Below are 12,871 nucleotides of genomic sequence, written 5' to 3'. Positions count from 1 at the left end.
GCCTGAATCAGGTCAGACATTTACTGGGAGCAGGAGCTCATTTCCTTCGAAGGCAGTCTGTTCCCTCTTTGGAAGGAAAAAAGCTGTTAACTGGGCAACTCTGATGTGCCAGGCCTAGGTACTGTGCAGACTTCTCATTAATGATGACCTCACAGGGCTGTTATGATGAATTCACTCCATTTTACAGATGAGATGAGTGAGGCTCAGAGAGTTGAAGCCCCTAGCTCAAGGTCACACAGGTAATAAATAAAAGAGCTGAGTTGGAACCCAGGACTTTCTCACTACAAAGTCCCTGGCGGCGGGGGGGGGGGGGGGCGGGGGGGTGCTAAGCAGGACATGCCTCCTTTGCACCGTGACAGCTCTTCTGAGGTTGGAAGTCAGAGCCCATATCCTCCCGAGTCTCCTTTTCGCCTGTTGAAACAGCTGCTTCAACTCTGTCCAGGAGAACTCAGGTTCCAGCCCCCTCCCCACCTGCTCAGTGTGAGATCCAGAATGAAACACACACAGTCTACCAGGTGGGTTCAAGCCTATCCAGAATAGAGTAGAACTATCACATCCTTCCTTGGCACCAACCTTTACTTATGTGGCCCTATGGCTTGTAAGAGAGCTAATTGTCCTCTTGGGATTCTTTCCTTTCTTGGATGAGAACTATGAAAGAAGAAGCCAGGGTTTTGTTTTCATTCCCACCACTCCCCGTAGTCGCAACATCCTGAATTTTGAGTAGGAAAGGGGCAGAGGTGGGGGAAAAGGCAATCAACAGCAGGCAGCAGCCTGGCAGGGTTGGGACGGGGGAGAACTATGGGGGAGTGAGGTGGCTGTCCAGTAACCACGGGAAGGGCTGGGAGTGAGGGCCAAGGGGAGGGGGAGCTAAGAGCTTAGGGGGAGGGTGTGTGCACAAGGAAATGAGGGAGGGGTGGAGCACTGGCCTGGGGTTGGGAGAGGTCAGGGTGGGGGTGGACAGCGGCCTGCCTAAGTTAACATCCCCTGCTGTGCGAGAGGAAATCAGTCGCACATTAAGGAAATGTTGCAGCTGGTACTAAATTGGGAGGTGTCACAGGCAGCAGTGAGGACAGGTATGATTCGTGGGGGCCTGTATGGCCCAAAACAGGGCAGAATGTTGCCAAAAAAGAGAACAGGGTTTTTGGGGCTGCCCCGGAAAGATCTGACTGAGACACTCAGGACAGGGCCCCAGGAATGGGGCGGTTACCTGGCCCTGGACCAGGGGTTCCAAGCTTGGTTTCCAGAAGTAGAGGAAGCCTCCTCACCCTGGCCTGGGCTACAGGCTCTCTACCCAGGAGAAGCTTTGAGGATGGGGCATCATCTCCAAAGGATCCCCTTTGGGGGCAGGGGCTGGACAGGAGGGCTTGGAGCCTAGGGGCAGGCTTGGGGATCGGCAAAAAGGACTGGGATAGAGGTGGAATGGTGGGGTGAAGAGAGAGGGGCTGCAGGTAGGAGCAGAGCAGGGCTGCCTTCTCCCTCAGTGCTCATAATGCAGCTGCAACCCAGAGTCCTGGGGGCCTAGACCTCAGCTGAGGGAGACAGCGCTGAAGACGAGGGGGAAAGACTAGGAGAAAACTGGCACTGCCCTTCTCCCAGCACAGCTGGCAGCAAGAGAGCAGGCAGAGTTCATTTGAGAGGGAGAGCAAGAGAGTGACAGTGACAAGGAGACAAAGGAGAGCAGGGAGGGCCCCAGCCAAGGGGAACCTGATGGGAGGTTAGGGCAAAAGCATGCCTGTGCTTCTCTGCAGAACATGCAGGTTGGAGGCCTGGCACTCCTACGCATCAGCTAAGTGACCTCACACAAACTGCTGGATTCCCCCTGCACCTCAGTTTCCTCATCTGTGAAATGGGGATAATGGTGCTGGTATTGCCATCCTCCCTGGGCAGTTGTGATCTCATAATATATGCGAGAGAGGGTAAAACCCTAAGCACAACATCAATGTCAGATGTTACATTATTATTACAAAACACTATCAGCTATCTCTTCCCACTTAAATCTCACAAAAGACTGAGGATGTAGGCAGAGTGAGGATTAGGGTCCCCGTTTTACACATGAGGAAATGGAAGCTTAGAGAAGTGAAGTGATGTGCCCAAGGTCACACTGCTAACAAGTGGCAGAGGTGATAAGGCCTCCTGAATCCAAGACATCCTTTCTCCTACATCAAACTGCTTGGTAAAAATAAGTAATATGAGGGATCATTATTTAGTGTGGCATCAGACAGAGCTTGAAGGCAACTATAATATGGGAAAAATAAACCCATGGGAAAGTTGTGGTGTGGTCTCTCAGGCATCCTGGTGACAGAAGAGAAGAAAAATGATTGGGGCCATGGGATTGGAGGGAGGGCCACAAAGATAGACATCCTTTATTCTGTCTGCTAGTGGACCACATCCCTCTGCTCTCACCGAGTGTATATCTGTTACTGACATCGAGGGTGTGTGTCTGTCTACATGACAAAACATGTCCTTCTTCATGTGACAGTTCTTCTGCCTGTGTGTCTCTGACATCATGGGGAGACACGCCTGTGGGGGACACGGTGTCTGCTTCTATGACACTGTTTGTGGGTGCAACAATCTCTCTATATCTCTGTATGACTTTGCCTGGGGTGGTGGTGGTGGTGTATGGCACTGTGTGTTTGTCTATCTGTCTGTACACCTTTAAGAAGTGGAATATCTCATTTGGTAGTGTGAGTGAGGCAGTGAGTCAGCTGAGGCAGAGGGAGGCGGGAGGGAGACTGCTAGGTTACGAGAACAGGAAAAAGGAGGAGAAAGTGAAGTCAGGAGCAAGGAGCTGCCCCTTTTCTCCCCAATCCCCTGCCCAATCCTTAAGAAGCTCATGAAGAACATGGAACCCTGAAGAAGTCCACGGGGGTCACATTTCATGGAAAGGGGGCACTTTCTGCCCCTCCCCAAGGCCTCAGAGGGAGACAAGTGAGGATAGGAGTCACTGTCTCCCTCTCCAGCTCTCGGCCCCTAGCTCCAGGATGAGTGAGGCCACCACCCCACCTGGTCTCCTCCTCACTTGACCCTTTGACCTTGCTGCTCTCTTCTCTCTCCAAGGCAGGCCACCTGGCCAGGCTGAGCAAACAGGGCAGTAGCACCACATCCCAAATGCTTACAGCCGCCATGCTCCTCTTGTCCAGAATGACCCTGCTGAGGGTCAAGAAGTTTCTCCATACCCAGCTCTGCCCTAGGCAGGCCCATTCTGCTGCGGCCTCCCCTCTCCTCTGGATGCCTGTTCCTAGCAGCCAGACAGCCAGCTTCCCCTCCACTGCTACCCCAGTTTATTGGGAAGGCACTGGGAGTTTTGTAATGCACCAGCCTCCAGTGGCCTTCCCACAAGCTGCTGTGCCCTGTTCCCAACTCCTTTTATCAGGGACAAGGAGCTGGCAGGTTCCCTCCTTGGGACAAGACAGGCAACCCTGGGCTCCACCTCAGGTCATATAAGGTCAATAGAGCCTGGTGCCCCACCAGCAGGAATGCCTCTCCTCTCACCCATTGGCAGGGGCCAGAGGGTGAGGTTTAGGTTGGCAAATATTTCTCCTTCCACCTTTGGCCTGCCCCCTGCACCAGTCAGTCCCAGGACATTCAATTCTGGCCAAGGAAAGGAAGGGGACACCACTGGCTGAGAATGGAGACTGGGGAGCCAGATCCCTCTTTCCACCTCTTTGTCCGTGACCCCTCCCTCCTCATTCGGGGGCGGGGCACCAGGAAGCCCCAGTCCGAAGGTGCCCAAACCCGGAATTAATAGAAGTTGGCCAGGTGGTTAACTGACCTGAATCCCTGAGGCCCCTTCTCTGGGGAGGGTCCCAAGGTACCATTCTTAGTGCTCTACTGTGAACGGTGGGAGTGATGGGAGGAGGTGAAGGCGGAGACCTCCTTTTTTCTCCGGGTCCCACCGCCACCGCTCCCGCCGCCGAGGTAGGTGGTGTGCCCGCGGACGCCAGTCCCTACCTTACAGCCTTTCGTGCAGGACCGGATTGAGTACTCTTCTGCCTGTAAGTATTTATGCAGCACGAGGTCGAACTCGTCATATTTTTCCTGAGCATGTCGGTCGAGCCGCTGGTACGCCTCTATACAGTTGCTACACACCTCCCAGGCCCCGGAGCCCGGGCTGGCCACCACGGCCAGAAGGTCACCCAGCAGGGTGTCCAGGCTGCAGTCCAGGCTGTCGGGGCGGTCCATGCCCAGCAGCAAGTCCCAGACCGTGTAGGTGTCGCAAAAGGAGAGAGTGAAGTTCCGAAAGTGGCCTTTGAGCAAGTTTTTTTTGGCGGAGGGGAACTCGGCCGGGGCACGGGAAGGGGAGTCAGGGGGCCGCAGTGGGGGGGCTGGAGTAGTCGGTTCAAAAAGTCTCTGCAAAGATTGCAATTTGGTGCAAGCTGCGTCCAGCCCCGTGGGCTCTGGGACGCCACCGCAGTCCGGCCTGGGACCGGCAGCGGGGGCAGCTTTGGTCAGGTTGCTGTATTGGGGGCCGCAGGTGCCCGGGGATGCGCTGGGCTCGCCGGGCGGCGGCGGCCGCAGGGGCAGCACCGCGCGAGGAGGCATCGGCTGCCGCTCCCAGCCGGTCCCCCAGGGCGGCCGCATGGCGCTGCTCAGCTCCCTGGCCCGGGGCCGGGCCCCCGCGCACAGCCACAGATGGTCAGCGAGCAGCACGGTGAAGAAGAGCAGGGACGCCAGGGACAGTCGCCATCGCTGCGCCCGCTCAGAGTCAGCGCAAGGTTTGTCGCTTGGCCTGGGAGCCCAGCAGCAGCAGCAGCAGATAGTCAGCGCGGCGGCGTCTTTCCCGGGCCACATCCAAGCGCCCCTGAACATATTTCAGGGGGGTCCGGGCTGGAGGGATCAGGTAGGCGCGAGGCCGGACGGCCGTCACTGGCGGGAGAGCGGGCTGCGCGCCGCTTCGCGCTCCTTGGCGCCGTCCAGGCTCTACCTCGGGGGTTGCATGGTGAAGCAGGCCAGCCGGCCCGGGGCCCCGCTCAAGGCCAGAGTCGCGGGGTGCTCTCGTGCCGTCCCCGCGCTCCTCCCGCGCTCCCTCGCTCGCAGTCTGGGCGCCGCCGCCCGGCCCGCTAGGCACTGCCCGGTGTCCCGGCGGGGGGCGGTGCGGGGCACTGGGGCGGTGGCGGCTGCGGCGGCGGCGCCGCACTCCTCATAGTGTCGGGCCCCTCAGCTGCCCTCGGCTCCGCGCCACTCCGCTCCGCGCCACTCCACTCCGCGCCGGCGGCCGCCCGGCTCGCACTCTGTTCTGGCCGTCTCGGCTCAGCGCAGCTCTGCGCCCCTCAGCGCCGCCGTGCGGGCCCAGCCACCGCGCTCCGCTCGCTCGCCCCGCGCCGCGCCGCGCCGCGCCGCGCCGCCCCGCGCCGCGCCGCTCCCGCCCGCTCGTCCGCTGCCTGCTCCGCGCCGCTCCCTGCCTCGCTTGCGCCCTCCTAGGCCCGCCGGCCGGCCCACTGCCCGGCCCTTCGGGCTTCGCTCGCGCTCTGGCCGTTCGCCCGGGCCGGCTCCGCTCCGGCTCCGCGCCTGCTGCTCTCAGAGTTCCGGCTCGGGCGGGCCACCTGGCTCCTGGCGGCGCCACAGGCGCCGGACGCCGACACGGGGCTTCACTTAGTGCGCCTCTCGCTTCCGTCTCCCGTTAGCACCGCTGTGGCGGCCGCCAAGCGGCACGGCCCCGTGGCTCCTGCTGGCCATGCCCCCTCAGTCTGTCGCCATCTTCCGCTGTGCGGAGAACACCTTGAGAGCCCGAGTGCGAGTGTGTTTGGGGGGGAGCGGGGCGGAGAAAGAGGCACTGAGAGGAGGAGGGAGCGGGACTGGGGCCCCGACTGCGCCTGCGCCTCAGGACTCACCGCCCCCCCCCCCCGCCCCCGCCGGCCGCAGCCTGTGCTGTTTGGGGATGTTTCCAGTCCACCCCCAACTCCATTCACTTCAGCGCCTCTGTTCATCCGCCCGCTCCCCGCGTGCACACGCCACACGCTGAGTCCCAGGCCCCGGCGCTCTCCCTCCCCCGCCCACCTGGGCGCCAGCCTCCCTCCCCAGGGCGGCTGCTCACTCTCCGCCACCCCCCCCCCCACAACCCCCGAGGGCTAGGGGACTTCTGAGGGTGATTCTTGGTGGCAGGAGGCTAGAGGCTTCTCCTTAGCGTCTCGCTGCCTTCCTGGGTCGCCTCGCCCGTCCCCGTGACTAGGCGATGCTGGAGCCGGCTGCGGATAGAACCAGTCCCTTGTCCCTAACTCCCTGCCCGAGGCGGCCCCTGGTGCTGAAGGACAGCTCCCAGCTCTGCCGCCGCAGAGGACAGGTCTGGGAGAGCGCCCTAGAGGGGGCAAGACGGTGGGCTAAGATGGGTAGTAGAGATAGGGTGTCGTTTCTGCCCTTACTAAGATTTACAGCAGCCTCTCCCCCTTCCTAGCTTCCTGGCTCCCCCTACAGGCTGCTGAGAAAAGCTGAGAGAGAGTTAGGGAAGCTGCGCCTCCCGGATGGAACCATGTGCTTGGGGCCCTCACAGAGTCACATGGCACTAGGAACTCAGACGTACAAACGTCCTGCCGCGCCACTAACCTTGTTTGGATTCCACCAAATCACAGATTGGTCCTATTGTCTACTTCCTTTACTCACAACCTTCCACTCCCAGTAACTCCCCCATTCAAAATTTTAATCAGCCATTGCCAGTAAATTTGTGTTAATATAAAGAATAACAACAATAAAGAAAATTGCCTTTATTGAGCGTATACTAGGTGCTAGGTCACTGCTCAAGGTACCTTAGATGCATTATTTCATTTAATCTTCACAACAATCTTAATAAGATGGGCACTACTGTTATCTTCATTTACCTATGGGGGAAGCTGAAGTTTAGAGAGGGTAAGTTGCCTAAGGCCACATAGTTAGTAACTGATGAAGCCAAGACAGAAACCCAGGCAGTCTGGCTCGAGAGCTCTCTTAACACTCAAGTAAAGCCCTGGAAATATGAAGGAGTGGAAGACACAGTCCTACCTTAAAGGAAATTACAGTCTACATGAGGAAACAAAGAATATATGTTGGTTAGTGGAAGGATTCATGGACTGGAGACTTGGGTTCAAGTAATAGTTCTACCACTGAACATGAGGTGTGTCCTTGAGAGAATCTTTTCTTTCTCTGAGTCTTGGTTTTCTCCTGAGTAACATGAGGAGATGCCAAGGGCTAAATGAGATAGGTGGGAATCATTAGCACTACTCAGGGTGGGCTGGGGTGGATGCATGAAAGGTTTCCAGAGGAGTGAAAATTTGAGCTTGTTCTAAAGAAGTAGCAGGATTTGGGTGGGTGGGAAGGGCATTCCATTTAAGAGGACGGTTTCAGGGATGAGAAGGGACCCTGTATGTTTGTGAAGCCATAGTGTGACAGTTTGGCTGTATTGGTGGTGAGAGCTTGTGAGGAAGGGAATAGAGGCATATGAGACAAAGGACAAAACTGTCAGGCATTTGGGAAGCCTATTCATTCATAATGTTCCAAGTACTATGTTGGGGACTAGGCAGGAGACTGAAGTGGATCAGACATGTCCCCATCCTTGAGATGCTCTCACAGTTGAATTAGAGATGCAGACATTTTATTTAGTTAGTTTTTTTAAAGTTTATTTATTTTGAAAGAGAGAGAGAATATCCCAAGCAGGCTCTGCACTGCCAGCTTGGAGCCCAATGTGGGGCTCAAACACACCAACCATGAGATCATGACTTGAGCTGAAATCAAGAGTCAGACGCTTAACTGACTGAGCACCCAGGTGTCCTGGGATACAGACATTTTAAAGAAGAAATTGCAACTGAGTGCAATAAAGATAAATATGAGTGGGAGGAAGGAGAAGTTTCCCTCCCATAAGGGAAAGGAATGATTCACTCTGTCAACTTCCCTCAGAGACAACTTTGCACATGGGCATATGAGTTGAGGCCATTCATTCATTCATTCATTTGGCAAACATCTTTTGAGGATCTGTTATGTTACAGATGCTGTACTAGGCATGAGAGATATGGGCATGAGTAAAATATGTGTCTTGGGCTGAAGGAGTTTAGTTGAAGTCATAAGAGATGAGTAGGAATTGGCTGGACAGATAGGAGAGAAAGTGGTGTGTGAAGGATGTCCCAGGCAGAGGGAATGTCATGTGTAAAGGCCCAGGAGCAAAGCCAAGAATGGCATGTTCAGAAATCTGCAAAGTAGTTCATTGTGAATAGGTGTGAAATGGGAGCACTGCCAAAAACGAGGCGGAGGATTTGGCAGGAGACAAATCATGAAGAGCCCTGGATGCCATGCTAAGTAGTTTGGACTTTATCCCAAGGGTACTAAGAGCCACAGAAGAGGCTGAAAGGTTTTCAGCAGGAGGTGACACAGTAAGATTTGTATTTTTAGAAGATTCATTTGGCTGTAGGATAGACATTGGGTTGGGGCAGGGGGAGACTTGAGACAGGTAAACTGGTTAGCAGACTGGTTAATGGTTCAGATGAGAGGTATTAAGGGCTAAACAAAGACACCAGCAGTAGGAGTAAAGAAGAAATACACATAGGAGGGAAATGACAGAAATTAAAGGACCTAGGACTGGCCTAGATATAAGGACGAAAGTAGGGCCTGAAGGAAGATGAAACCAAAGGGTTTGAGTTAGTGCCATGGGCACGACTGCCCCTGCCTCCCTAAGAACTGTCTTTCCAGAGCCATTCTTTGTTTAGTCCTTGGAGGGCTCAGCGTTCTGTTTAACAAAGAAGACTAATCGCTTACAGATGCCTGGTTCCGAGCTGATTGGCAGGGTCACAGTGATTGACACCCTTGAATGCCAATGAAAGAGCAGGTTGCCAGGCTTAGGCTATCAGCTCTGAGCACCTCTGGAGCTTTCTGTGAGAAGTCACTCAGGCAAGACTCCCGCCCTCTCCCAGCGCACACAGGGCCAAAAGTGTCTCACAAAGGTCCATTATCACAGGAGCACAATGTAACAATAACTTACCTACACAGTACCTGCTGCACACAAAGGAGAAGTAGTAGCATACCAGCGGTCAGAGGAAGCTCTCATTTTCTCCCTCTGGATGACACAAGAAATTGGGATTGTGGAAGGGAAGGCATTGGCTTCTAATCAGGCCCCTGGAGTAGAAAAGCCAGGTGTGGAGGGGGACTGCTGCTCCCCAGAACTGGTGAGCCCTGGCCAGCATTCCTCCTCCCAGTCCTTTTTCTCCACCTGATTCAGGTTAGCAGAGCCAGAGGATAAGGGTGGGTCACTTCTGATGGGATCCAGACTGCCCAGGAAGAGTGATACAGTGTCCCCAAACCTGGTAGGGGGAAGACGACTTGGAGTAGAAGAAGGAAGGGAAGGTTTTCCACAGTGAAATTCTGACAATTAGGAAGAAGAAAAAGTGACAGCCACTTAAAGAGACAAATATGGTTACACAGAGAATTTTCTGTTAAGCTCAGATCTTAAAAGTTCATGGGAAAAAGATGCAAACAAGGACTCGTAATTAAATCTAAATCTAATAACCTATAAGAAGAGTGCCAGGATGGCTAAAGCACAGCTTGAACTAAAACTTGTCAGGCTCTGCCTGGATCCTATCCTCTTTCCCCCTTCTCCCTTTATAGTTGGAGTACTTTTCCTCTGACCTGCAGGCTACACCTGTCTTAAGACAGGAAGGATTGAAGTAACCTCATCTTGTATCAAGTAGCCCCTTTGCCACCAATCTGAGTCTTATCTCAAGTTTCCACGGAGCCTCTGTCTCATTGTGCAGTTCTGATCCCTGGCCTTCTGTCTCATGTCCTGTGTCTGAGTACCCCAGTCAGAGACCACCAGTTCCCTATCAAGTCCTAGGCCCAGTATGTTCTTTTAGTCCACCATCGAGGGAGAAGGTCCTGACCCCAAGCCCCCATTCAGTGGCTAAGACCTGATGGCCTACTGATGGACTCCTCTGGCCCCAACTGCCCACTTTTATTTCTAAATGTCTAAGTTCTTGTATTCATGTTAGCCCTCCATTTGGATCCCAAGCTTTCCAATATTGTAACACTATGTCAGTTAGGTGTGCTTTTCGCTGCAGATAATAGACAACTCTACATTAATGGCTATTTAAGATAGAGGTTTATTTGTCTTATGCAACAAAAATTCCCTGAATACATGGTCTAGGCTGATATGGCAGTTCAACAATGCCATCAAGGCCCTGGCTTTTCATCTCCACTGTCCTTAGGATAGGCTTGCTTTTTGTCTCATGGTCACAAGACACATGCTATAGCTCTGGGTCTCATGTCTGTATTATAGACAGGAAGAAGGGGAAAGAGCCACAGGGAAAGAAGGCTAAGGACAAAAAACATTCTAGAGAGGCTTTGGCTTTTTGTTCAGAATGAACACTCTCCCCAGTGACATCTACCTACATCTCTTTGACTAGAACTGTGTCATATAGGCACTCCCAGCTGCAAAGGAAGCCAGAAAGTCCACTACTTTTAGCTGGGCACACTAATGCTCTGAGCAAACTTGGTATTCTGTGAGTAAGGAAGAAGGAAATCCTTATAGGGCAAACAACTGGTAGCATCTACCATGAACCCCAACCACCAACTGCTTGCCTGGACTACTTTTCCTTTATACTAAACCACTAATATACCGGGCGTTGACTGCTACACTTGACTTCCTCTCAGCAACTACAGCTGGTTTGTTCCTCTAGCACAGGATAGAAGAGAACTGCCTGGTTTAACAACAGCACATGTGAAAAAGACCTTGATTTGATTGCAAAGTCAATAGAAGCCAACTGAGTGATGATGCTGCCAAAAGAGGTAATTAGATTTTAGGCTGCATTAACAGAAGTATAGAACTAGAACAAGAGAAAAGATGGTTCTGCCCTTCTCTATACTTGTCATATCCTACCTAGAGCTCTGTGCTCCATTCTGGACAACCCATTTAAACAGGGATACATTGGCTAAGTACAAAGTGTCCAAAGGTGGGTCACTAGGCTGGTGCACCTGAAGCCATATCATATGAGGAACAGCTGAAGGACCTAGGCTTAATTGGTCTAGAGGTAGAGACCCAGGAAAGAGCCCCCAGAGTGGAAGGATCAGAAGTAGTCATTCAAGTTAGGGTTTAGAGCCAAGAAGATTATAGCAAAGAGGGTGGTGTCAAGTGATTAAGTTGGGGGATGGGAGAGAGAATCAGTAACAATAAAAATGCTTACATAGTGCTTAGTATGTACCAGGTACTGTTCTAAGCATTGACATATATTAAGTCCATTAATTGTCTATGCAACAATTCTGAGGTACGAAATGTTATTTTCTCCATCTTCCAGATGAAGAAAGCTAGGGACAGACAGATTAAGGCACTTATCTAAAGCCACACAGCTAGCAAGTGGCTAAAGCAGAATTTGAATACAAGAGTTCATGCTCACCTTAAAACAGCGTTAGTGATTATGGGTAATTACTTAGATTTGAGCATCAGATAGCATTTGCAGCTTGCTTGATTATTTGTCAGTGGTGGATGAGTTGGCAAATAGGGCAGAGAGATAGAGGGCCCTATTTTATTTATTTTTTAATTTACATCGAAGTTAGTTAGCATATAGTGCAACAATGATTTCAGGAGTAGATTCCTTAATGCTCCTTACACATTTAGCCAATTCCCCCTCCCACAACCCCTCCAGTAACCCTCTGTTTGTTTCCCATATTTAAGAGTCTCTTATGTTTTTGTCCCCCTCCCTGTTTTTTATTATTTTTGCTTCCCTTCCCTTATGTTCATCTGTTTTGTATCTTAAAGTCCTCATATGAGTGATGTTATATGATATTTGTCCTTCTCTGACTAATTTTGCTTAGCATAATACCCTCTAGTTCCATCCATGTAGTTGTGAATGGCAAGACTTCATTCTTTCTGATTGCCGAGTAATACTCCATTATATATGTATACCACATCTTCTTTATCCATTCATCCATCGATGGACATTTGGGCTCTTTCCATACTTTGGCTATTGTTGATAGTGCTGCTATAAACATGGGGTGCATGTGTCCTTTTGAAACAGCACACCTGTATCCCTTGCATAAATGCCTAGTGGTGAATTGCTGGGTTGTAGGGTAGTTCTATTTTTAGTTTCTTGACGAACCTCCATACTGTTTTCCAGAGTGGCTGCACCAGCTTGCATTCCCACCAACAATGCAAAAGAGATCCTCTTTCTCTGCATCCTTGCCAACATCTGTTGTTGCCTGAGTTGTTAATGTTAGCCATTCTAACAGGTGTGAGGTGGTATCTCATTGTGGTTTTGATTTGTATTTCCCTGATGATGAGTGAAGTTGAGCATTTTTTCATGTGTCAGTTGGCCATCTGGATGTCTTCTTTGGAGAAGTGTCTATTCATGTCTTTTGCCCATTTCTTCACTGGGTTATTTGTTTTTTGGGTGTTGAATTTGCTAAGTTCTTTATAGATTTTGGATACTAACCCTTTATCTGATATGTCGTTTTCAAATATCTTCTCCCATTCTGTCTGTTGCCTTTTAGTGTTGCTGATTGTTTCCTTTGCTGTGCAGAAGCTTTTTATTTTGATGAGGTCCCAGTAGTTCATTTTTGCTTTTGTTGCCCTTGCCTCTGGAGATGTGTTGAGTGAGAAGTTGCTGCAGCCAAGAGTCAAAGGGGTTTTTGCCTGCTTTCTCCTCGAGGATTTTGGTGGCTGCTTGTCTCACATTTAGGTATTTCATCCATTTTGAGTTTATTTTTGTGTATGGTGTAAGAAAGTGGTCCAGGTTCATTCTTCTGCATGTTGCTGTCCAGTTTTCCCAGCATCACTTGCTGAAGAGACTGTCTTTATTCCATTGGATATTCTTTCCTGCTTTGACAAAGATTAGTTGGCCATATGTTGGTGGGTCCATTTCTGGGTTCTCTATTCTGTTCCATTGATCGGAGTTTCTGTTTTTGTGCCAGTACCATACTGTCTTGA

At 51.8% G+C, this 12,871-nt stretch overlaps 1 protein-coding gene across 1 annotated transcript in view; it reads right to left on the bottom strand.

Moving 5' to 3' along the window:
• NALF2 (NALCN channel auxiliary factor 2) overlaps nucleotides 1–5,738 on the bottom strand; it is a 30,306-nt gene extending 24,568 nt beyond the window's left edge. The window contains exon 1 of the mRNA XM_058712824.1: nucleotides 3,952–5,738. Within this exon, the coding sequence (XP_058568807.1) occupies nucleotides 3,952–4,809 (858 nt within the window). The 5' untranslated portion in view covers nucleotides 4,810–5,738. The remainder of the gene's footprint in view (nucleotides 1–3,951) is intronic.
• Between the last annotated feature and the right edge of the window lie 7,133 nt (nucleotides 5,739–12,871).

Source organism: Neofelis nebulosa, chromosome X (genome assembly GCF_028018385.1).
Source record: "Neofelis nebulosa isolate mNeoNeb1 chromosome X, mNeoNeb1.pri, whole genome shotgun sequence".
Lineage (NCBI taxonomy): Eukaryota > Metazoa > Chordata > Mammalia > Carnivora > Felidae > Neofelis > Neofelis nebulosa.
This window is presented reverse-complemented; position numbering and strand designations above follow the sequence as displayed.